This window comes from Nyctibius grandis, chromosome 11 (genome assembly GCF_013368605.1).
Source record: "Nyctibius grandis isolate bNycGra1 chromosome 11, bNycGra1.pri, whole genome shotgun sequence".
NCBI classification, from domain to species: domain Eukaryota; kingdom Metazoa; phylum Chordata; class Aves; order Nyctibiiformes; family Nyctibiidae; genus Nyctibius; species Nyctibius grandis.
Window position 1 is genome coordinate 6,665,530 of NC_090668.1, and position 24,418 is coordinate 6,689,947.

The window sequence follows — 24,418 nt, forward strand, 5'->3', positions numbered from 1 at the left end:
GAGGAGGACACTAAGAGAGAAGCAGCTACAACAGAGCCCTTGGGAAGAGGCAGATCAGTGCAGTCACCTGGAAATAAGTTAAGAAGACAGGCCGGAGTTTGTTTTCATGTAATTCTCCTCTTTACTTATGTTCCCCTTCCACAAGGGCAGTGCAAGAGGCAGGCGAAGGGAGAGGGGAATGACTGTAGCGTGCCTTTACACTCGCTGCCCTATTGCAGCTTGTTGCTGCTTGGGTCTGGCCAATATGAAGACTGAGACACGGGAGCTGCTGTGGAATGCTGCTGCTCCCCAAACCCCCCGGGGCTGGAGCAGAGCCCATGCAGGGCCAGCCAGCCTGTCCCTCCTTTCCTGAAGAACATGGTTTTCTCGAGCACTGCTCTCCCATGGCTGGGTGGGGGGGGCGAGGGGGAGACTCTGCCCTTCCCTGGAACTGCCACCTCCTTGCACAGCTCTTGGGATGGGGGAAGCCTCAGGCTGCAATTTGAGCTCACGGTGTTGGTCCATGTTGCCACAGCATTAGGAAGGGCGACTGAGATGGTGTCACTGCCTCAGGACCAAGAGGATGGAGAGCACGCGGAAGGGTGAGAAGGACAGCCTCACACCCTGCTGCTCCAGGGGCAGGCGGCCCCTTGGCGCCGGCCGCTCCAGGAGGTCACAGCTGGGGAAGAAAGCAGCGGGTGAGGCTGAAGCAACCGATCTCCATCCCCCCCACCACACAGCCCTCCAGCGTGGACTTACAGTATCGCCTCCTGAACAGGGAGGGAGGTCTGGAGCCAGGCGACAACCGTGCTGCCGTGTGCCTCATACAGCCGAACCACCACGGCTTCAGGCCTGTCCTCAGCCTTCGGGGGACAGCGCAGACAGATGAGACAGGCACATCCCACCTACACCTCGGGGTACAGCCCGACCCAGCGATCGCAGCTGAGCAGCTCTGCCTGCGTGCACGCGCCTTCCTGGCCTGCCCTGCAGCGCTAACGGCTGTGGCTGCTGCACCCACATACAGATGCAGGTACCACCATGATCCCTGGTGCAAGTGCCTGCCCAGGCTGGCACAGAGGGGTGCTAACCCCCCTTGTCCTCACCGAGCAGGACACACAAACCAGAGGGATCACTGTTTCTGCTCAGCTGAGCCTGCCCACCACCCAGCTGCAGGGGAAAGAGCAAACCGAGCCTAACAACAACAGCTCAACCCCTCCCCGCTTCTGCCCCGGGGACTTGCCCGCTTGACAGTCTCCAGCACGACCGCAGGTGAGCTGACAGAGAAGGCGCTCCAGGCTGGGCACTGCGCAGACCTGGCCGGGACCGCGTGGAGGGGGAAATTCAAGTTGTAGGCACACTGGATCACGCCGGCATCCTGGAAGGAACCTGCAACACAGGAACCTCTCACCCTGAGGCTCACCGGAGCATCCTCCACCCTGCCTGTCCCCTCAGGACCCAGCTCTGCCCATTGCTCACCCCAGTGAGGCATCACGGCGTAGGTGAACTGGTGGTGTGCCATGTCTGCCGTGGCATCGGGGGACTTGGGTGCTCTTAGCCTAAAGCAACAAGAGGCAGGTGAGACTGGTGTCTGGGCAGCACTCTCTGTCACCTGGTCCAGAGCCAGAGGAGAACTGTGACAAGACAACTGCCTCCCCCTGCTACCTCAGGACTGCACAGTAGAAGCCAACATGCTGCTGGTTTCTGGCAAGAGCAAACAGAGCCCGGACAAGGTGTCTCAGAAGCTAAAATCGACCTTTGAAGGGTGTTTTCCTGTGAAACTTGTGGCTGAGAGACTCAAACTCAAATATGTAGAGCTTCTCTTAGCTTTGTAGGCATCCATAACATTGCTGTTCCTTCCCTCTCCTTAAGCCTCCCCTCCTGGGGTATGTTTTGGCCAGCAACAGAAAAATTCCTTGATGCAAACATGGATCTGATCTCTCCTGAATTATCTGAGCATAACTCCTAGGAATTACATTATCGTAGTCAATTGTAATTAAGTCAGCCAAAAGTTCTCAGATGACAGCCAGCCACTCAGATTAATACCAGACTATTTCCTTATTAACTGTGATTGTTTAGGACCAAGTGCTGCCTTGACTTCCAAGAGACACCTCAGAAGGCGAAGTGACTGCTACGGCTCCACCCCCAGCCCAACCCTAACTCACAGCGAGAGGCTGAGGACGTTCCTGTGGGCCGATGCCCCATATTTGCAGTCATTCAGCAGGGCCACCCCGAAGCCGTGCTCGGAGAGATCCAGCCACTTGTGAGCCCACACCTGCAGGAGGTACCAAGGGACATAGTCACCACACAGGGCTACTGCCTGGGAGCAAACACAGCCCCCCCACGGGAGGACCAGACCACTGTTCCCCTCACCTCGAATCGGGCCCAGTCCCAGGACGTGTTCCAGTGCGTTGGCCGCTGCAGGTGCCCAAACTGGATCTCGTAGGTGGTGTTTGTGCTACGGACCTGCACGGGGAACTCCACCTTCAGGAACTTGTGAGCCTCCTTCCACTCAACCTAAATGTCATAGCAGAACATCATCATCACAGGGGGCTGGCAGGCAGAGGCTGCACTTATCCCTCCCCGGTGCGCAGCAGCCAGCTCGCACCCAGGCCAGACCAGGTACAATAAAACCACACTAGAGTCTGCACACAGATGAACTGGTGGGTCTCTCTTCCACCCTGGCCCTCAGGACCCCCACCCTTGGGCAGAGGAGGACAGGCAGTGGGGGGCTCCAGGGAAGGAAACAGGAGGAGGAATACAATTCAGACACAAAGTTCAGCTCCCCAGGGCCCTGCCTGCACAGCACAGATGTCCGTATTGCGCGGCAGCTACTGGCCAAACCTGGGTCAGGAAGCGGAGGTACGGGCACGTGGCGTCCAGGATGATCTCCTGGGTTAAGGTGCTGCTTTCCCCAACCTGCAGAGAGAAGCTGGCGCTTCCCCGCAGGCCCCCAGCCAGGGTGATTTCCAGAGGCTTCAGCAGCGTTGTCACTGGCTTCCTAGAAAAAGGGATAAAGGCAGAGCTGGTCTGTCTGGTAGATCCAGGTTCCCAAATCCCAATCTGGCCTCCTAGACAGCAGGCACACACTTCTCCAGAGTGAATTCTCTGTTACAGCTTTTGTTACAGCTAGGACTGCTGGGGAGGCAAGAACCTCAGAGCAAAGACAAAATCCGAGTGCCGCATGCACTGCTCCTCTACCTGGTTTCCAAGTGATAATCCATCACGTCCCAGGCATCCCAGTACAGGGGAACATCATCAAAGAGTGCAAACTGGTTGGCACAGCAGCCATCAGGGATCGACTCTCTGGAACAAAGTGGAAGAGAGAAACAGCAGTTTAAGAAGAACGGGCAGTGGTGAAGGGCTTACCGTGAGAAGACGACCCGAGAGAGGTCTGAGGAGCCTGGTTCCAGGACCGGGTGAGAGACACACCTCTCGGAACCCGCCAGCCGAAGCGAGGTCAGGCGCCCCATGGCATCCAGACAGACTGCAATCACCCCGTTCTCCATGGCAATGGAGCCATCCTCCTGCGGGGAAAGGAGAGAGACGTTTCACAGACCCACACCTGCGGGAGCTGAGGTGGGTGCAAAGTGCCCCAACGGCAAATCCAGTGTGCGGACCTGCTGCAGGCTGGATTCCCTAGATTTCTCCCCAATCAGCCTTTGATGCAGAGTACACCGATCTGAGGACACGTGACATTGCACTTACCTGTTTCCTCACTGACACAGGCTGAGGTGGCAGCAATGGCTCCTTCACTATGGCGTAGCCCATGCTGGGGACTGTCACCAGAGCTGGAAAGCAAAGAGGTTCTGTTCCAACACCTTCCCCAGACACACTGTGCTGCCCTGCTGCTCTCACGTCAGACCTACCACCTCCTTTCATACCCTCCTCTCCTTCATCCATAGTTCATGGACAACCTGAAGCAGGATCAGCCCCAAGGAGCAATCTGACAACTTAGTAAACCCTGCCCAGGGCAGGGAGAGGCAGAGTATTTCTTCGCTAGCTGTCTCTGCCCCTGTAAGACACTCTGATACACAAGTTACCCCCAAGTTAGACATACCTAAAGTCTGTGTTCCAGCTGGCCCAGTCCTGGAGATCACCTCGGTCCGTTCCCAGGGCAAAGTGTTCAACACGAGGGTGCCCTCGGCGCTGCCCGCCTTGGGCTGCAGCAGTTCCCCGCACAAGGACCGCACAGCTTCCTCCTGCAGCCGAGCGCCAGCCCTGCGGATCTCTGGGCAATAAAAAGGCCCGGGTTGGACCCAGCCAGGCCATTTCTCACATCTGAGATCGGTTCTGGCACTCTCGTGCAATGTACACACACTTCAGCTACTTCCGAGCTACCATTACTAATTATCATTAGTATTAATTACTGTTATCTATTAGTAGAGTAATTAGAGTTTATAATTATTCTTAACTTTGTTATTACAAGATTACAACGAGCTGTGCCAGCTCACCTGGAAAACTGTGGAGCTGTAACAAAGTAAAGCTACTGCAAGTGCCTGTGGGCAGGCAGGAGCAAACTGCAGCTCCCACCTTTGCTGAGGTCTATCCTGGCATGCCGGCAGCAAGCAGAGAAGTCAATAACTCGGGTTGTTTATTAATCCCTTGGCTCCCCTGCTAATTCCCTGTTGAGTTAACATGGTTACAGACACACGCCTGCACAGGTTCGACCCATAGCGCATGGCAGCCCAGGACTGAAAGCTCTGCAGCCCCACCAGGCAGGACTCAGTGCGCTCCAATGGGTAAGCGCCCTCCTAGGCAAACTCCCTGCTCACCTGCGTAGTATTGCAGGGCATCCTCAACCACGAGCTGGATACAGCTGCCTGGCAAAACATCATGGAACTGGTTGAGCAGCAACAACCTAAAACAGAAACAGAAACCAGGTGAGGACGCAGAGGAGAGCACCAGAATTGTTCTGGCTTACTGAGCCCTGTTTGCAAGATGGACAGAGTTAATAACTGTTCCTTATCCCCTCATTAGCAAACACTTGAGAGAAAAGGATTTTTTCCGTAGCACCTTTTACATCCCTTTATGTTAGGACTTATCAACTGTCATCTTAGTAAACCACAAGCATGAGGAGTAAGAGCTGGGGTTTTTTTTATCCCTCAGGGCTACCAGATACACTGTTGCACAAGTTCAGACAAGTCAAAACTGGCGAGGAATAAGCTTAGATCGGAAAGGAAGCTTCCAGCCAGCAGAGCGAGGCTTTGGAGCTACCTTCCAACGTGAGAATGAAGCAAAGCACTCAAACGTTCTCCGGGTGGAGCCCTGATCAGCTTAGGGAAGGGGTCAGGTACGCGCAGCACTGCGGTGCTGAATCTGCAAAGGTCCCTACGTCCTAACTCTGCGCCCCTCTCCCACTCACTCAAGAGGCAGTTCAAAGGGAGACAGGCTGCGGTCAGTCACCCTTCTGGCTCCAGCTGAATGGGGCTGGGAGATAAGTGCCCATCTCCCACCATCAGCCCACTGAGCTGCCCAATAACTGCTCATACCAGTGCAGTCTGACTCGTCTGGGCTAAATTAGTGCACTGATAGCAAGAACTTCTACCCAGACGCAGGCAGGGACAAGGAGCTGTAGGGATGGGGAGTGGTACCTCAAGAGAAGCCAGCTCTCACGCTGAAGTCCCCAGCCCTCAGCACATCCTCCCCCCAGTGCCGTCAGGGCTCCGTACGCCCTCACCTCCAGAGCCGCTGCAGCTGGCTGGCAGGATACTGGAACGCGCTGCCCCGCGCCAGGGCCAAGGTGCTGAGTACTTCTACGTCGTGGAGTATTCGCTCGCACTCCCGATTCCCCTTCTTTATCTGGTGTCAAAGCAAGGAGAGAAGGACAATTCTTAGGGAACTAGTAGCTAGGAGTGGCTCTCTCACACCAGCAGCAAAAGCCCAGCTCCACTGCAGGAAGGCTGTTATTTTTAGGTGTCATGAGTTTGCCATTACCAGGGAGTTATATTTTGCCACAGATCAAGCTGAAACTCCCAGGACAGGACACAGCTTCCCCTCTCTGTTCTCACCTTCCCTTCTTCTGACACTTCACCCAAGCTCTGCAGCTATCTGCTAAAGTGAAGGACGTGGCAGCTATTGACCAAGGGGGCCCTGCTGCGTGCAGGCTTCCTTCTCACCCCTTGAAGAAAGTCGGACAATAGATCTGCCTTTTGGAGTCCTGGCTACAAGGTGGCTCCCACTGTTGAGACCTAAAGGGCACTGCCTGAACCCTGGAGCTGCCCAAGCAGTAGCGAAGAGAACGGAGAAGGACCACCTTCCCCGGGGGGAAGGAGAGCGCTGCCCCCGTCCCTGGGTGCAGTCACCTGGGCCTGGGTGGTGTACGTGCCGTTGTGCAGCTCGAGGAAGAGCTCTCCCACCCAGGTGCACAGCTGCGACGACTCCTTCTCCAGGACAGAAAAGAGCCGGTCAGGAGTGGAGATCTCAACCCTGCGGGAGAGATGCACAAACAGCGCTGAGCCAGGGGAGAAGCCTGTGGCACAGCTAACGGTGATCCTGACCAGAAAGGTGACAGCCCTGGAACCAAGGCTTCAGAAACCCCAACACAACCTCACACAGTGTTCCTCTCTAACTCTCTCCCACTCCACACTGCTCTCGCTGCCTGACACAGGGACAGGGACATTCCCCAGGCAGGGACAGACTGCCAGGCACCACTGCTGGGCTGCTCATTCACGCCACAGCTCAGCTGAGGGCTCATGAGCAGTCTGAGGCCACCCCGTGTACCTGTTCTTATGGCCCTTGATGATGGAGAGACTCTGTCTCCCTGACAATCCTTCCTAGCCCTCTGCTCGCTCCGCTTGTTCCCTGCCCTCCTTCGCACACCCTCTCCTCTGGCACTGCTGAAGGCCAGGCCTGGCTCAAAACAAGAGCTCCCACACGGAGGGAGGAAGGGAGCTCTCCTCTCACTTTGGCAGCCCGTCTGTGTCACTCATTCTCTTCATCCTGTCCAGCATCTTCTGCGTGGGGCCCCCTCCTCCATCTCCAAAGCCGAAGAGGAAAGCGCTGTGGTTCACACGTCCTTTGTCCCTGTTGTTCACTGTTTTCAGCATCTAGAGGGGATTTTGCACAGCTGCAATCCCCTGGTGCCCAGCCCCGGCTCCCATAGCTCCACCCAAGAAAGCCAGAACAGCCTTTGAGGTGCAAAGCCCAGTCCTGCCCCTCTTCCCCAGCCCAAAGTGCCAAAATCAGGCACTGGCACATCTCAGAGGCCGGTAACGGACTGCCAGGCACCCAAACAGCCTTTGCCCAGCAATGCTGCCAGCTATCCCGCTCCCTTCCCAGGCAGTGCCCTCTCCCAGGAGCCTCTGCCCTGGCCCTGAGGGGCTGGCACTGCACTTCACGTGCAGGTCTGGCAACCTCACTCACCTCCTCCACTCGCCCGTGCATCCCATAGGAGTCACCAGGGGGGAAATGGGTCAGGACTCGGGAACCATCAATGCCTTCCCAGAAAAAGGTGTGATGCTGGAGGGGAGCCAAAGGAAAGCACGGTGTCTCCTACAGCCCCCTTGTACCACACAGTGCCAAAATGATAAAGCACTGCCCCATTGTTCCCAGGGGTTCCCAAAAGGAAATCTCTGGTCATGGTGGTACCAGAAAGAGAGAAATTCACCCGTAGCTCAGTGTTTGAAGGCTCCCAACCTCATCTCCCACACAAATGTGTGTGTGGAGAGTACACTTCAACCACATCAGCACAGAACTCATGCACTAAAAGCCCAAGTTTCCTCACAAGCCCTGTCAAACACAGAAAGCCCAGCACCCTTGTCACTAGGGAAGTGCACAAGGGACAGGCACTTCAGAGCCCTTGGGGATTCAAACTGGGCCTTCACTTTCTCTCCACAGGGTTTCAGGATGTCCTGCCAGAACAGTGAAAGGAAACAGTTGTACAAGGATGGGAAATGCCACAAGGGCAGGGGACAGCAGAGGAGAGGCTGGGTTTGCTGTCTGTTAGACCTGCACACAAGTCACAGCTTCCCAGCTAGAAGCAGAAGGAATTTGTAGGCCAGGGGCCCAGCTGGGATCTCTAACCATGTCCCTTCTCTCCCCTAAAGCCTGACTGGACATTGCTACCACCATAAACCGGTGGCTTCTGGAAGAATCTGTGTCAGCTGAGCTGAAGGACCGGCTCAACCTGTGGAACCAACAGGTCCAGCCCTGCAGACAGACTCCAGCAACCACCAAGTCCATCCACTGGGAAGAAAGGAAGCACAGCTCACCGGGAAGGTGTTCACCAGGTTCCAGCTGAGCTTCTGTGTGAGGAACCGCCTGATCCCACAGCCACGCATCAGCTGGGGCAGCTGGGCTGAGTATCCGAACGTGTCTGGCAGCCAGAACTGGGAGCAGAGGTGACAGCAGCAGAGAGGGAGAGACACACGTGAGTCACACTGACCACAAACCACAGCCTGAGCTCATGGAGGGTTTCTTGGTAGTCAGCCCCTGAGCCCTTCTTGCAGAAGGAACTGAAGATGTGCTAGATAAGGAGCGAGAAACTCTCACGCATAGCAGGAGGTGGAAGAAGCTGGTGTGCAAGGAAGGTGTGCTGGAAAAGAGCAAGTACCTCTGAGCAGATGCGGCCAAACTGCTCCTGGAAGAACCGCTGTCCCTGGAGGAACTGCCGCACCATGGACTCCCCGCTGGGCAGGTTCCCGTCCTGGGGGGAAGCACAGTGAGTCCAGGGGGCAAGTCAGGCACCAGGGAAGGGGAGGTCTTCGAGTGCCTAATTCCCACCCAGTCATCCTGACCTGGCAGATCACGGGGAGGATCTGAACAGAGCTCGGCACAGGGCAAAGGGAAGAATGGAGCTCAGTCAGTCCAGACCAAAGCTCCTTTCTCAGGGAATGAGATGATCTGGGAGACCGATGGTATTTTTGCTAGGCTAGACACTGCAGACAGCTGCTGCTCTCTGGGCCCGGAGACCACCACCAACCAGACAGGCTCAGCAAAGGCTCTGCTCTCCCTCCCCAGTGTCAGGACCAGTCCCAGAGGGATAGCGCAAGGAGGGTGCGGCGAGCCAGGCTCACCACGCTTCTCACCATTTCCACCCAGGTGCCTCCCACAGGAATGAACTGCCCCTTCGCCACGAAGTCCTGAATCTGCGCGTAGAGGCCGGGGTACCAGCTCCGCACCCACTCGAACTGCTGCGCCTGCCAGAGCACAGAGGCCAGACTCAGCTCCACACCGACGTCCCTCTTCTCTGCAACCGCACAGCATGCTCCCGGTCACCCCCCCACCTCGTTTTGAGTCATGCTGGAGAAGCAACAAGCCAGAAGCAGAAGGGGAACACCCACGAGGGAGATCGCTCACCTGGGAGCAGGCGAAGGTGAGCTCCGGGTTGCCCTCCATCAGACGGACCACCGTGACCCAGCTCCGAGCACACTTACGGACGGTCTCCTCGTACGGCCACAGCCAGGCTGTGGGGACAGGCAAGGCCCCACCACCGTTAGTACCCAGCACAAGCTCCTCTGGGAGTGGGGCTGTGCTGCCTTTACGTGGATCAGTCAGGGAAAATGCTAAAGCAAAACGCTGTCCTTCGGCTCAGTGCCTGACAGCAACACAGCCTGGGGCCTCCAGCTCCCGCTTTTCCCGCGGCCTTTCTGTTGAGACCAAAACCCCTCCAGGGACTGGAAATTGAGGGGTGAAGTCCAACAGGCAGAACACAGCAGTCTGCACCTCATCCCTCATCAGCAGCCCCATCAGTGCTCCAAAGGGCACAGCTAGCCAAACACACATTCCCCTGCCTCGGTGACAGACCAGCTGTATGGCAGCACAGAGGTCCCTTTCCCTTCCCTCAGGGCACAGTACCCAGTGCCTGGAGGCCAAGGGCAGACAGCTCTCCCCTCGGCAGCATGCCCTGGCCTCTGGGTCAGCAGAGAGGGAGCGCTGTGCTGCTCTCACCAGAGTCAATGTGGCAGTGACCCACGGCATGGATGGTGTGCTGGCTCTCGCCGTTCCTCTGGCTGAAGATCGCCGCAGCCAGGTCACGGGCAGCAGAGAAGGTGGAGGGGTCCTTAACGTCACACACGTTGACCATCTGGTTGGCAGCGTACATTGCCTGGAAACTCCTCTGGTTTTCTTCCCCGAGGAGCTGGGGTTGGGAGTGGTTACAGCTTGACTCTGAGCTCAGCACATCCTCTGGCACAGAGCAGCTCTCTGTACCAGCTCGGATGCCCTCTGCCTCAGGTAGAACCTGCTACCTCCTTCCAACATCTGACTCTGCCAGTGGTGCCAGGTAAACACCACCTCCCTGCTTCACACATACAACCGTATGCCTCTGCTCATGTATCTTCTAAAGCCAGGTTACACATACGCCCATCCCAGTGGGCTCTGGTCTAACAGATCCTGCCTTGGAGCAGAAAGTGGAGGGAAAAAACCACCTGTGACTTCTCTCTGTTCAGTTTTCTCCTACTCTAGACATCACCAATTGTGCTAAAGCAGCAGGAGCAAACATTTGCTCCTCCAGAGCCTTCTGGTGGGAGGAGACAGGTCATGGAATGGTGGGAGGAGATAAAATGAAGTTGTGGAAGGAGGTGGAAAGGGTGAGAGAATGGAAGAGAATGAGCTCACAGACCTTGGCCATGTCCAGCAGTATTTCCAGATCCACCAGTAGCTCATAGACGTCCCTGTTGAAGACGACCAGCTCAGCCTTGCTCAGGGTGAACCTCCTGTCAGGGTCTGGAGGGGCGATCATACTGCCCTTGCCGGCCCCAAAGAGCCCGTTGCAGGCCAGCTCCACGTACAGCGTCAGACTGGAGAGCAAACGGAAACCATCAGGGAGCAGATCGCAAGCAATGGGCTGGGAAAGTCCATTCCCTCCCTGTGGCAGGACCAGCCCAACCTCAACAACAGACAGAGCCCCTGAATGCCAGACACTTCTCAGAGCACCTGGACGCAGACAGGGATGTCTCAGCCCAGCCTTTTGGCTTCAAACACCACCAAGCTCCCCCAGCAGCAGGGGGCTCTGGCCAGGCTGACCACCCACCTGTGGGGCTCTGTCTCTTTCAAGCTGCTTGTCAGGATGTAGCTGGTCTTCTCGCCCTCCTTAGTCAAACCCTGCAGAGGAAGATGGCGTATTTAACACGCATCTGCAGAGGTCCCTGACAGAGGGCTGGATGGGCAGGGTAAGACGCATCCAGCTGGTCCCACGTGCCATGGGACAATGCTTCCCACAAGAACAACCGGCACGGAAACTGCTGCTGCCCCAGCAGTCACACAAACCCTGCGGACACCACCCCAGAGCAGGGCAGGGCTGCAAAAGGTCACCTGAACCATTCCACCCCGCCAAAGCAGGACTGAAGTTGACATGTGTAACACGAGTCTGTCCCACTGTTCTCGACAGCAGTGGAGATTCACATCTCAGGCCCCAATGCTTGCCTATCCTTCTTCCCAGACAGATTTGCTAACGCCTAAGCAAGGGATTTTCACCCGTTACCGGTTTGTAGTCCAGAATTTTAACTCCTGTCGGGGAGCAACCTCTAGAAAACAGGCTCAAGCCCACCACCAACAGGCTTGCCTTTCTGGGCTGAACTTTGGAAACAGCCCACAGACCCTCCGTGGTTCACCAGCACAGCGTGCAAGCCACGAGCATCGCCCTCTCTCCCACCCCACATACCAGGCTCTTCACAAACTCTGCTCCTCTCTGCACAGCAGGTTTTCTCGTATTTAAAGAGAGATCCACTCTGTAGGGAGCAAAGCACCTGGCACAGCTGGCACACCCTGATCCACGCCTCCTTACCTGGACAGGCTGGGCGTCTCGCCACACCATGCCCTCCCCATCGCTCTCCCAGATGAAGTGCACTTCCCGCCCTACCCATGCCGGAGGGATGCTCAGCTCCACCTTAAACCAGCACGTCTCCCACCTGGAAGAGAGCAGGCAGCAACCTCAGCCCACCATGAGACCTTCTCCCAGGGGAAACCACACTTCCTCAGAGCCTCCACGGAAAAAGCAGAGCGGGGACAGCGCACAAGTTTGATGTGATTCGAATGAAACGGTGCTACCTACCCGTACAGACCTGCTTTAACCTGTGTCCCCAGACATGGCGTAGGCTGGAGGTGGCTCACCGTGTAGCTGGCTGTGACACATCTGCCGTTTAAGCAGTACACGGTGCCTGCACACACCAGCCTTGTTCTGTGCCATTTAAATGCACTGGGCTTTCCCTTCCCTGTGAGCTGCTGACCTACACCGGTCGCTCTTTCACCAAGCGAAACTTCTAACTCATGGCACCCGCTGTTGTCAGCCATTGGTGAGGGTTAGAGATTGGACAGCAAGTTACAAGCCAAGCTGAGTGGGGTGACGCGCTCTTTCAAGCTGACAGGGACTGGAAACTGTCCCTCCATCCCCCACAGTGATCCAGAAGACAGTGAAACCAGAGGGTACTAGGGCCAGGCTGGTGCCCAGGTTGCAAGGAGGCACGGCAGCCCCAGCGGGCCAGGACGCTCAGAAGGCAGCACACAATGGCCCCAAACCAGCCTCTTCTGGGACTCCAGAAATGGACACTAGCATAGTGTCTTTGACCACTGCTAGGAAAAATGCCCCAATCTTCTCCCAGGCCGGACAAAGCATACAGATCCCACGCAGAAGCAAGCATCGGAGTCACAACCATGACTATGAACAGGAGCTCTCAGCAGAAAGCATCAACAAACCTGGCTCTTCACTCTCCATGGAAACAGACACAGCTGGGTCTGTTTCCTCCTGAGATCAACCTACAGGCTTTGGGCAACCAGCTGCTACCTGAAGCACGCAACACAGAAGAGGATTATCATCTCATTTGTTCACCATTGCGAGCTCGTGAGGATTCACACACACAAGTAACACTGAAGACGCAAGCTCCAGCCCCACCAAAACCTGGTACTCACGTGGGCCCAAAGGAGTCTCCCACTTTAGCCGGTCTGAATTCCTGCCCGACGGCCTCATCGTATGGGATGCGCCGTGGGGTCTGGAAGCAGGAGAGCGATGCCAGCGGACAGCGATCCCCAAAGAGCCTGCGGTCAGAGATGGCCAGGACACGATTAATAAGGCCAGTCCGGGGGGGGACCAGCCGGGGTGGGGGGGGGTTAGGGACCACCCTACTTTCCCAGCACGGCTGTATCACCCTGCTATCACTTAGTACCCTCACGGTATTAACTGAACAACACAGTAATGACTGGCCCTGTTGAAGGGGCCTGTTGGAGCCGGGACTCCAGCAGCGTCCCCCCCCACGGGCAGCCCCGGGGGGCAGAGGCGGCTGTGCCAGCAACACCCCGAGGCAGAGCTCCAGGCCGGCCAGGGCGTGTGTGTGCTTGGTTCACTGAGGCCCGGGAGCCCCCGCCGCGACCCGGGGAAACCGGCCTCCCCTGAGGGGCCTGCGGTGGAGTCGGGGGACACACACACACTGGGGAGCAGGCCCGGGCGCGGCGCGGCCCGCCCCGCCTGCTGCCAGCGCCCGGGGAAGGCCCGGGGAGGTGACCTGGGACGGGCCCCGCCGCCCACCTGCCCCGCAGGTTGCAGTCGGTGAAGTAAATCTCGGAGATGAACTTGTCCACCCGCTCCAGCGCCGTGCGCCGGTGCTCCGGGGCGGCCATGGCGGCTGCGCGGCGCGCTCTGCGCATGCGCGGACCCCTGCGCCCCTCCCTGGGCGCGGCGCATGCGCAGGGGGCGGGCCCGGGGCGGCGGGAGCGGGGGTCCGGGCCCCGGCGGGGTGTCGGGGGGGTCCGGGCACTGGCAGCCCCGCTGCCAGGCGGTCACCTGCGGCAGGGCCTGCCCGCCCGGCTCGGGGCAGCCCCCCGGGTGGCTTGGGACGCTTCGCTGGGCTGAGGGCTTGTGCCGGGCCTGCCTTGAGGTGTCCGCCGGGTGACAGGGCCTGGCAGCCACCTCTCGGCCTGCCTTTTCCCCTCAGAATGCCCCCAAAACATCATTCTGTGTGATCAGGAAGGAAGAATCTGTTACACGACGGTTAGCCCTGATATTTTAATGGAAATACCGCACTACAGTCAAGTTTACAACGTTTGGATAGAAATCACATGGATCGTGGGCCGAGGATCACGGTACAGAATACAAAAAGCAAGTTCAAATTTTAAAAAAAAAAACAAAAAACCAAACCTCTGCTATTGTACAGGCTGGGGTGCTGGACGGAGGGCAGGCCGCCGAAGGCAGAGGTGCCCCCATGCCGTACCCCAGGGACGCAGCCGGCCCCCCTCGCCCTCAGTGACATGCAGGCACAGGCTTCTGGGACAAGACACCCATCAAGTAGCAGCAGCAGCAGTTACTTCCAAGCTGGTCGAACGTCTGCGTCACCCAAGATTTTCACTTCCACATCACCTTGAGCATAGAACAGGAAAAATAAGGGGAAAATTGGGTGTGCGTGAAACCTTTGAAATGGAAGAGGACGTGCGAGAGCTCCTTCCTGCCTGCTTACAGCAAGGGAGGAGAAACGAGACGGGTAACTTATTGCTGGCAAACCATGAATATTCCCCGCGGGGCTCTTCCCTCGCTTGCCCTCTCTCCAGAAGAGGCTCTGGTTCAAGATCTGCCTACTGCACGACGAGCAGTGGCCCCTCGGGGCCACACGCTTCCATCCCGGCTCTCCCTGCTGCAGAAGGGCCAGCGAGGCACACGTCCCCCTCCAGGCCCTCTCCCCAGGGAAGGGAGGGAGCTCCGGTGCCGGGAGGAGAGAACCTGCTGTCTTGGAAAAAATAAATCCCTGGGAGAGTTTTAAGCGGTGGCGAAGGCCTCCTCGTGTCTCCCCAGCCAGGGAGGATAAAAGCCATTTCGGGTGCTTAGGGCTGGCAGCATGGGTTTGTGCAAGGAAAGCTGCCTCCTTTGAGGAGGAGAGACAGTGCAGTTGTGTCTGTCGTGGCTTTATGAAGTCCGTGTTGGCTTTTTTTTTAAAATCAGAATCTTTCCCCGTGTTTTAAATATCTGCCAGCACTAAACTTCTATACTTAAAAAAATATATATCCCATATGTGGATTTCACTAGTGAAATGCACCGAGACCCAGCCCAGGCCCTCGCCCTTCTCTTGCACGCACGCACTGCACACAAACACACACGCAGAGCAGCTCTGTCCCATACTGGTTTGGTACTTCAGGTGAGGTTTTCTCCAATACCGAGGGGGGAAAAAAAAAATACATCAGCACAATCAACCCCAGCGAAGTAGCTCAGTAACACTTCCCAAAAGCGAAGGTCCTTGGAGCTGGAAGACTCGGTGGATAAAAATTACCCACCAGGAAAAACAAAAATTAAACATTATATAATATATATTTATATATCTTAACAGACTGCTTATACCTCGGTTGGGTTAACCCCAAAACACACACGCTGCCTCTGCTTTCTCCTCTCAGACTGTGAAGCCATCACATAAAACGGTCGGATACGCCCCCCACACACCCCCTTTCACCACCCAAAAACTGCATGCTGCGCGGTGCCTTTCAGACCAGGAACAGGGCTGTGGGTGAGCGAGTGTCTTCCTCCAGTTAAGAACAAAGACATTTTTATTTACAAAAAAAGGAGAGAAAAGTTTCCACACAAAAGCACTACAATGATAACTCCCTTTGGTAAAAAGTGTAATAAATGTCTCCATCGGTCAGTCTGTCGGTACTAATATTCTCAAGCCACCTGGTACTATGGTACACAAGAAGCTAGTACAGTTATGCTAGCACATCAAGCATACTTCCTTTAATTAAAAAAACAAACAAACAAACAAAAAAAAAACAAAAAAAAATTGACAATTTGTACATTTATTTACAAAAAAAAAAAGGAGGGGAACATGTTAAAATCGTGTTGTTCTCTGGTGTGTGTGTGTACGTACACGTGTGTGAAAAGCTGGTGCATGGCACTAGGAGAGACTAGTAAACAAGCAGGTACAAAAAAAAAAAAATAAAATAAAACAGTTCCACTGGCACTAGAAAGGACAGACCGATCTGCACGGGGGGGTGAGTCCAGCCTGGGAGGGAGGAGATGGAGGCGAGAGGAACCCAGGGTCTGCTCCGTGAGCTGGCGTCGAGCTGCCCCACGGCCCCGCGCAGGAGCCCGGCTGTTGGTGGCAGCGCAAAGGGAGGAGAACCCGGTCCGGCTGCGACAGGCACCTGGGGATTTTGGGACACATCCGAGCGGTCCGGTCGTGGAGAGCCTCCGGTTCTCTTCCCCCGCCGCTCAGGGCCTCCGGGGCGTCAGAACCTCAACGCTGCTGGTGTGTACGAGCTGCTTGTGTTTCTCTAGGATGGCTCAGTTCAGAGAAAGGTCCCTGCCGCCCTCCGGGGACGCGTGCCGAAGTCAAAGGTCCCAGCGGGCGCCGGCGGAGAGCCGCGTCCCTGCAGGGCATCCCGCTGGTGACAGGCTGTACCAGCCGCGCACTAGTCGAGTGGCCATGTTACGGAGATGCACAGTGAGGGGAGAAAGGCATCTTCCTCCTTCCCTTCATGCGCGCACACACACACACACGTCTCCCGGCCTCTTCCCTCGCCCTGGGTAGACTTTTAGGGTGTCTTGAATATCGTGCCGTATTTGACGCGGTACTTGTTAATGCTCACAAAGTGCAGGGTCTCTGTGTCACAGGTGGTGGTGCAGGGCACCAAGCCCTCCAACCCTTCGCCCATTAGCCACTTGCTTGTCTCGGCTGCCATTTCGCGGGGCACGTGTTCCTTGGTCCATTTGTCCACCCAGGCCTGGAACCGCTGGTGCAGCCGCTTGCTCACTCTTTCGTGGGACTGCAGAAATAGGAAGAGGTGTTAGAAAAGGGCGGCTTCGGCCCCCCAAACTGCAGCGTTACACAAAGCTCAGCTGCCGGCTGACACAACCGAGGGGATCAACAGCCAGAGGGAATTTGTAACACAGACACCAGCCCTTGCTAACGACAGAGGAAAAGCGCCGATAAAGGCCCCCAGGTCTCCTCTCCAAGGCAATTACAGTGGCAAAACCAACTCAGAAATACCAAGAGATTTATGCTCTTTGTTTAATACAGCGGCTCTCAGGCTGGGGACACAGAAGATACCCACTGCATCCCTTCTGCACTGCCCAACGTGTGCTGCCTCCTCCTCCTCCTCCTCCTCCAGCAGGCAGGAGCCAAGGTAGACCCCAGACCAGGCAAGCCCTGCTCTTCCCAGCCCTCGGGGTCTGCCTCTAGCCCCCCACGGAGGGGCACGATCCCAGGAGAGAGTAAGCTCAACACATATTACATGTGTCAGGGGACCCAACTGCTGTGGAAAATTAAGAACCAGGACAGGTCTGAAAGGTCCGAGAACCTCTGGCCTAACAGAAGCATCAGGAGAGGAAAACTGAGTGCATCCTGAGGAAGAGCATCTGCTTAAAGAATGTAAGATCCAGGACAGATGGTTTAAAGCCATGACTACAGTTATAATTGAAAACAGCAAATATACCTCAACTGAACTTATGTATTTTATTATTGGTTTTGTTCTCCTCCCAAAGAATGACTGCTTCCTTCTCAGTGTTAACTGTTAAATCCAACAGATTTGTAGCTCAGAGTAGCTTCTGCAGCTCCTTGGGTGTACTTCAGTCACCGAGGGGCTACGCTGCATGCTGTATATTTAACAGTTCAATAATTTGACTTATGTTCAGATTTCTCTGTGAAAAGCACTGGCACACAGTATCCTGTTCATGAGAAAACTCTTCCTTGAGGTTTGTGCCAGTTGAATGGGGTAGATGGAATTCAATCAAAATCCTCAGTATCGGCATTTCAAAGAGTCGCTACAGAAATAAAAAACTCTCATCTGAGGGGAATGCAAGTTTAACAAAACTATTTCCTTAGTTGTAAAGTAAAATCATTATTTTTATTTCATCAGCCAGAAGCAGATGGTAAGTAGTGTTTTATAAGTCTACACACACAACTAAAACGGAGCTGTGAAGGACGATTTACGAGGCAGAAAGCAGTGTGCACCTCTCCCACTCCCTCATCTCCCAGTGAATTTTCTCAGTGGTCAGCAGTTTGCTCAGAAAAGCCAATAATTTAATAAAGTGAAAACAATCTCTGCAGCTACAGAAGAGAGTACTGCTGACGGAGCCTCTCGGGTACCTCTGCTTCTAGTTGCTTAAGTCACTAACTTTTGCCTGAATCTGGCAGGTTTCACTTTCTTTTACATTCTGAGCAGTGGCATCCTGCTTCACGTTGTGTTTTAAACAGATTATAATATAACAACAGTTACTTTTGGTAGAGAAAATCAAAAGCAAATCTGAGTAACTGCAAAAAGTCGAATTCCAATTTAAATCAGCAATCACAGGCACTGACTGCTAGATGTGAGGTATCACAGACCCTTGGGTCCAAGACTTTCAAGCCCTGGAAAAATACCCACGGGGATTTTTCAGTATTGGTGACCTCACTGCTCCCATCCTTGCCACAAAACCAGCGTTTCTAGAGCTGCTGCCACACGCTGGCTGCGCTCTGCCGTGCGGGAGCGACCTGAGGACTCCAGCTCTCCATGACTGTGGGGACAGGAGACGATGAGGGGATGGTACCCCAAGGGATCCACAGGGACAAAAGGCATTTGATGCTCTGCACTGTGATTCCTCTTTGGGGAAGCCCTGGAAGGACAAGTGCTCTCACCTGTCACCACAAGAATGTGCAGAAGAGAGATCTTCCCTAAAACAGGGGGAACACCCCCCATGGGAAGTACCTCCTGGAAGGAACTGGAAAACTTATGGTCGAAACCACTGTCCTACCATAATAAAACTCTCTGGGAGAAGGGAAGGAGAGGTAGGAGAAAGATGAGAGTTAGAGGTGAAAGAAGAAAAAACTACACCTTAGGAACACTCAGATCTTTAGTGTCTTGGGAGGACAAAATAGCACACCACCCCCCTGGCAACACAAGGACGGCTGAATGTTACCGACTGGGATCCCCAAGGATGTTTCATCTGACTCCCCACTTGACCTTTGGGATAGGGGGTCCCTGGAAACACCAGCTGCCCACCCCAGTCCTTCCGCTCGCTCCTACCTGCTGAGCTCGCAGCAGAGCAGTCCTCCTGTACATGTAATCCTCCGATTTGATCACGTACACCATCTTATAGGAGTTCAGTTTGAATTTACACTCCAGCTTGTCCAAGCTCTCCACGTTCTCCATGGACTTCTTACTGTTTCCCTCCTTCCCTTCCTTCTCCTGCTGCTCCCGACCACGCTGACACTTACGGATCCGCCTCAGATTCCTGCAAACCAGAGAACCCCTCTTGGAATTAGTGCTCACCCTCTAGCACTACTAGGCTGGACCTAACTGGTGGATCTGTGGTGCTGGCCCCTCAGGAGCCTGGCAAACAGCTTGGAGCACAACTGCTCACTGCAGTCGTTCAGGCTCAGACCCCTACAACAAGACACCCCACTGGGTTTATCTTATTTCTGAAATCGTGGCTAATGTGCAATCAAGTCCCTGCTCACGAAAAGCCCTGATGTGGCAACCGCTGTTTTCAGGTAGAGGGTTACCGTAAGCCAAGGCAGGACTGCCAAAAAACCAGTCTGGCTAGTCACCAGCGCTCACCTTCTCTCCTGCCTGTGGACCATACCATCTTTCAGTCACTGGAGAACAGGAGCCTGGGGTGGACCCACAGGATCTTAGGGTGACTTTACACCATGCTGCCAGGGTAACGGCTTGTCGTAGCATTAAAATACAGGCAAGCCCTAACGCCCAGCACTGCGATGGAGCGCAGTCGCTCTGCCCTCTACGGCCAGATACAGCCCACGGGGTAGGGTTCACGGCACAGCCTGGCCACTCACCTCGGCAGGAAGACTGGTTTCTGGGCCAGGTGCTCCCGGAGCTCTGGGGAGGTAGAATCGGAGTTGACGTACCGCTCCACGTAGTCTGACCAGCGCTGGAAGGGAGCACAGAGCACAGCTCAGCCACTGCCTTCCCACCAAACAACACGGGGTGGTTAAGAAGGCTGAGCTGGAAATTATACAGATGAACATGAATCACAGAATCAACCAGGTTGGAAGAGCCCTCTGGGATCATCAAGTCCAACCGTTGCCCTGACACCACCATGTCAACTAGACCAGGGCACTAAGTGCCATGTCCAGTCTTTTCTTAAACACCTCCAGAGATGGTGACTCCACCACCTCCCTGGAAGGCTCCATGTATCTTATTCCCAAAAAGGCAGGTATAATGTTTCTCTATATGGTTTTGAGGGTTTTCTAATACAGAATAAGCCAAGAAGGATTTGCCTACTCACATCACTGAAAGCTTTATGGCGTGTCTTTGATGTTTCTTTACCTTGCGCTAACAGACCACAGCAGTAGTCAGCTGGACATCCTCGTCCAGTGCACCCTTGACCATCACAGCCAGCTCTCTGGACATGCTGCTCTTACCTCTGCTTCTACAGGGTCATCGGAGTTCTCCTCTTCCGTGTCCAGCAGTTCAATGGTTAGCTGAACTTGACCTCTGCTCTGAATGAACATCAGCTGTAAAGAAAAGGCAGAAGGGCCTCAGTAGGAGGTTTTGAACACAAAAACCCCTCCATTTCTCACTGGGGCAAAGGGAGAATGAAGCAAGTTTGCATAGTTTTGAGGAAAAAAGCTGTGCCTGACAGCAAAGGGCAAACACTAGCCAAACTGCACAATCTTTGAGGAACAGGAAAGTTTTAAAGCTTTTTGAAAATCTTTTTTTGTCGTTGTTTTTGGAGTGGTCTGGATCTTTCTGGAGCCCCCAAAATAAGTTGGAGGGCAAGGGAGGAGGGATTACACACACAGGCTTTTATCCAAAGTACTGTACTTGCTCAGAAAGGGCCTGACCTTCCTGCACCCCAGGCGAAGGAAGCATGGATTTGATTAGCACAGTGCACCGGGTTTATTTAGCAATGTATGCAGCCAGCGATGATTTAATGCCCAGTCAGTATGAGCAGATCTCCCCACAGTCGACAAAGGCCGAGACACAAGAGAAATGGGGGAGTTTGAGCTAACAAATTAAACCCGGTGACAGCAAAGCAGCCAATGTGATACAACCCAAAGACGCTGTGAAGCACAAGGGATATTAATTGCTGCTCCAGGAAATATAATTCTCCTTGAAACCTCATTTCCAAGAGGCCCTTACAGAAGCATTAACCTACGTGCCAAAAGCTGGGGACATGCCACCAAAACTTTCAAGTTTCACAGCTACAGAAAAGCCACAGGGCTCTTGGGTGCCTAAACAAGGTCCCTTTTTTAAAGGACTGGTGCCTCTGCCTTCTTATAAGGCATCCCTCTCCCTGCTTACTGCTTTTACAGCGTGCTGTGCAGCGCGGCTTTACCTTGAAACAGTTCTCCTCTGACATGAGCTGCTCAGCTTTGCGCTGGTATGCGGCCTCCAGGAGAGTACGAGAGGACTGGGAAGCGAGCAGACCTCCTGTGGCTCCGTTGTTGTTCTCCGACAGGTAGAGGTCTGTCACCTGCACGCAGATCTCATCGCTCACTATGTGCTGGAGCTGCAAAAAGGAAGAACGCGGGGAAGCTGTTCATCAGGGGCTCTGCTCCGTGCCCATCAGCACAGAACAGAAAGAAAGATGTAACCATGGGTTTAAGCCCAAGCAGAAGAAAAAAAAAAAGGCTGAAAAAGCATGAGTTTAAGGCTACATTTTTAGTAGCTTCTTCCAGTTGCAGGTGGCAAAGTACAGCTACTCAGAGAAAACCTATGGGCAGGGAACACCCTGCTCAGCAGCAGAGGAAGGGCTAGAGCACCATGACACAGTATATCTCTCCCACAGCAAGGGGCTGCTGCTGTGTCTGAGGAGAGGGGTGGGAGGTTTAGTATCCAATCCTTATTTTGTACAAGTTTCAAAATCAAAAGTTGCTTGACTGTCTTTTGAATTCAGTTAATCTCTGGGCTGAAGTGCAGGGCTTCTGAAAAGCAGCTCTACCCTTCTGAAAGAAGAAAGGCCTTTCAAGCCAGTCCACTCCCAGCCCCTTGTGTCTGTTTTTGTTCTTTATGCTACAAAAAAAAGCACATGAAGAACTTTTCCCTTGGTCACACATTCTTCCTACCAGCCCAATAAAAGGACTAGAGTTTAACAGCCAAAATGAGCTACTCAAACCGCCAGATAAAAAGTGACAGAGCTTTTCAGAAAAGGCATGCACTGCTCCTACAACACTGGTGAAAAGGAAAGAAATTATTTAAATGCCATTTAATTCTTTTTTCAAAGTTAAAGCAAGATGAGCTCTGGAGACACTTTGAAACGGAATACTTGCATCCTAAAACTTCTGGAAAACAAAGGGAGAACTCTAAATGCACAGAGAGGATATTCTTAATAATTTAAATACATCAGAAATTACCTTTTATCGTGTCTCTTTACATCAGTATTAGAGCTGGGTTAAAACCACCCAGAATTTACCTGCTTACCCCTGAAATTCCCCATTTAGGCATACAACACTTCCCCTCCAACATGGGCCCGGGCTCTCACTGCAGCAAACATCCCGGCTACCTTCTCCACCCTGGACCATCCACCCTCCAGCCCCTGCTAGCAGTCACCTGTCGAACAATGCTCTGGATCAGCTTGTCCATGGTAAAGGCGATGTAGGCGTGAATGGTGAACATCTCGCGCAGGGAGTCCTCGTACTGCGACGAGTCCATGTTCCCGTCCAGGAGGTTGCGCACCATGTCCAGGAAGGCCGGGTAATAATCCTCAACATCGATGTCCACTGCAACAAGAGAGCACGGGGGAGATGAACACACCATCCCAGGAAGGGTGGCTTTGAGTTTTGGTCCTCACACTACCCGTTCAAGCTGAAGAGTTACTGGAATAGGCTTAAGTTAGTCTTTTATAGACATTGAGTCCTTTTAAGGACACATTTCTAGCTCTAGCCTCCTCCACGAGGTTTTTGTTTCTGAAAGACTTTTTAAAAGCGTTTAGTTAGGGAACTCAAGGATACTTTAGATGTGCAGGTGGTAAAATGAAAGCTCTTATGAAATAACTGCTGAATATTACCATTCTGCTACTCAAGTCCCACGTGCCCCACACCTTCCCATCTCCTCCCTCAATTCAGTGCTGCCCAGTGATAATAAAAGTGAGATTCACTGTCTTAAAGGGTCACTGCTGTAACTCGCCTGAAGACACCAAACAAGCCCTGCCAACATGCTACGAATAGAAGCCCCTTTCTTCCCCAGCCTCCCCCCAGCAGTCACTCACTAGGCTCCTTCAGTCGCAGCTGGATGGCAGGACTGTCGCTCTTGTCTCGCTTTATGCCCAGCACTTCCCTCTCCCACTCCCTTTCCCGCGTCTCCTCTTCGATCTGCCGCTCGGCCTGGGTGCAGATCCTCAGCAGCCGCAAGCACAGGATCTGATGCAGCCGCATGAATATGTACCAGTTGCTGTTGACGTAGAAGAGATTGTAGACCTCATCCATGCCCCGCAGCTTCTGGGCCGTCGTGTTGTTGAACATCAGCTTGGTTTTGGGAGGACTGCCAACACCGTTGTGCTTTTTTGCAGCCCCAGTAGCTTCGTCCACATCCATTTCCTCTTCTTCCTCCTCTTCCACATCCGAGAGTTCACCTCGCTGAGCAAACAGCAGGTCTGGAATGAAGTGATACATGATCTGCTTGATTTTGTACTTGTCCTCTTTCTGGATTCCCGTCTGCCGCTTCACATGGTGGATGATGAGAGAAGCAGCATCTTCCAGGATCTGCTTGTCTTCATAGGCTAGTGACAGGTGTGGGCCGGTGGGGACTCCAGCATTGTCTTCTGAAGCCTGCTCTTGCCTCTAAAAAAATGAGAAACACAGCACAAAAATTAGTCCCAAACACCTCTCTCCACCCAAGACCCTTTCAGAAAGCTCTGCCAGCAGCACAGACTTCCTCTCTCATCGAGCGGTGAGGAACAGGAACTGAAACCACACTTGCAAAGCACGTAAGCTTGAGGGAAGGAAACTATTGGTGACCATCTTACCTCATCATAGATGCTTTCAATCTCATTGAGGAGACTCTTTGACCTCAGGACCTTGGTATCATTCTGCTTGAAGTTGATGCCCTGGTGATCTAAGGATTTCAGGTAATACTTCTCATTCTGCTCTCGCCAGACTTTATTAAATCCTCTCTGGGCTTCTCGCCACTCTTCCTCTTTCATCTTTAACCTTGGATCAAGAAAACAAGGGTGAGCTAAGAGGTCTGCTCTGAGCATAGAAGGAAAACCTAGGCCTGTGGTTCCCGGCCAGTGCTGAGAAGAGCTGAACTCCTTATGAAATGGGCATAAGTGAAAGCTGTCCCACAGAACAGAGCTTTACAAGAGTAAACCAGAATGTCCTCGCAGCAGGATGGGGAAACTGTGACCTTGCAGGTACCCTGGGCAAGGCTGTCACTCCCAGCTCTCAGAGCCCTGAGACACAGGACCAACAGTCCCACAGAGATGAGAAGTGGCCAGGGAAGAGTATCAGACTGTTTCCTCATTTTACACATGATGCTGGCACCAGGGAAGAAACAAGGTTTAAGAGGAGACAACAAAAGCTCTATGTCCCTCCAGCTGAGTGTAAGGTTTTTGTTTCAGAAGGCTAATTCCCTCTTTCTAGGCGATTAT

At 54.0% G+C, this 24,418-nt stretch overlaps 2 protein-coding genes across 2 annotated transcripts in view; both read right to left on the reverse strand.

Moving 5' to 3' along the window:
- Positions 1-97: 97 nt before the first annotated feature.
- Positions 98-13,557, reverse strand: MAN2C1 (mannosidase alpha class 2C member 1). The gene is made up of 26 exons (XM_068409755.1): positions 13,439-13,557; positions 12,826-12,951; positions 11,705-11,828; positions 10,952-11,022; positions 10,541-10,718; positions 9,868-10,057; positions 9,277-9,383; positions 9,006-9,116; positions 8,531-8,623; positions 8,190-8,306; positions 7,342-7,437; positions 6,883-7,025; positions 6,282-6,405; positions 5,657-5,778; positions 4,752-4,837; positions 4,037-4,207; positions 3,685-3,767; positions 3,409-3,503; positions 3,178-3,282; positions 2,821-2,977; positions 2,350-2,493; positions 2,142-2,251; positions 1,456-1,535; positions 1,220-1,365; positions 739-842; positions 98-658 (listed from the first exon to the last, which is right to left on the reverse strand). The coding sequence occupies exons 1-26, from the start codon at positions 13,555-13,557 to the stop codon at positions 541-543; spliced, it is 3,120 nt and encodes a 1,039-aa protein (XP_068265856.1). The 3' UTR covers positions 98-540.
- A 1,915-nt stretch (positions 13,558-15,472) lies between these two features.
- Positions 15,473-24,418, reverse strand: part of SIN3A (SIN3 transcription regulator family member A) — a 32,939-nt gene continuing 23,993 nt past the window's right edge. The window contains exons 14-21 of the mRNA XM_068409754.1: positions 23,795-23,978; positions 23,039-23,609; positions 22,381-22,550; positions 21,167-21,340; positions 20,250-20,342; positions 19,662-19,756; positions 18,892-19,099; positions 15,473-16,653 (exon numbers count right to left, since the gene is read on the reverse strand). Coding sequence (XP_068265855.1) covers positions 16,423-16,653; positions 18,892-19,099; positions 19,662-19,756; positions 20,250-20,342; positions 21,167-21,340; positions 22,381-22,550; positions 23,039-23,609; positions 23,795-23,978 — 1,726 coding nt within the window. The 3' untranslated portion in view covers positions 15,473-16,422. The remainder of the gene's footprint in view (positions 16,654-18,891; positions 19,100-19,661; positions 19,757-20,249; positions 20,343-21,166; positions 21,341-22,380; positions 22,551-23,038; positions 23,610-23,794; positions 23,979-24,418) is intronic.

Coding starts and splice junctions, on each gene's coding strand:
- MAN2C1 (XM_068409755.1), bottom strand. CDS start 13,557: ATGCGCAGAGCGCGCCGCGCAGCCGCCATGGCCGCCCCGGAGCACCGG. Junction 7,026..7,341: donor TGCACGGGCGAGTGGAGGAG/GTGAGTGAGGTT, acceptor AATCCCCTCTAG/ATGCTGAAAACAGTGAACAA. Junction 6,406..6,882: donor GACACAGACGGGCTGCCAAA/GTGAGAGGAGAG, acceptor TCTCTCCCGCAG/GGTTGAGATCTCCACTCCTG.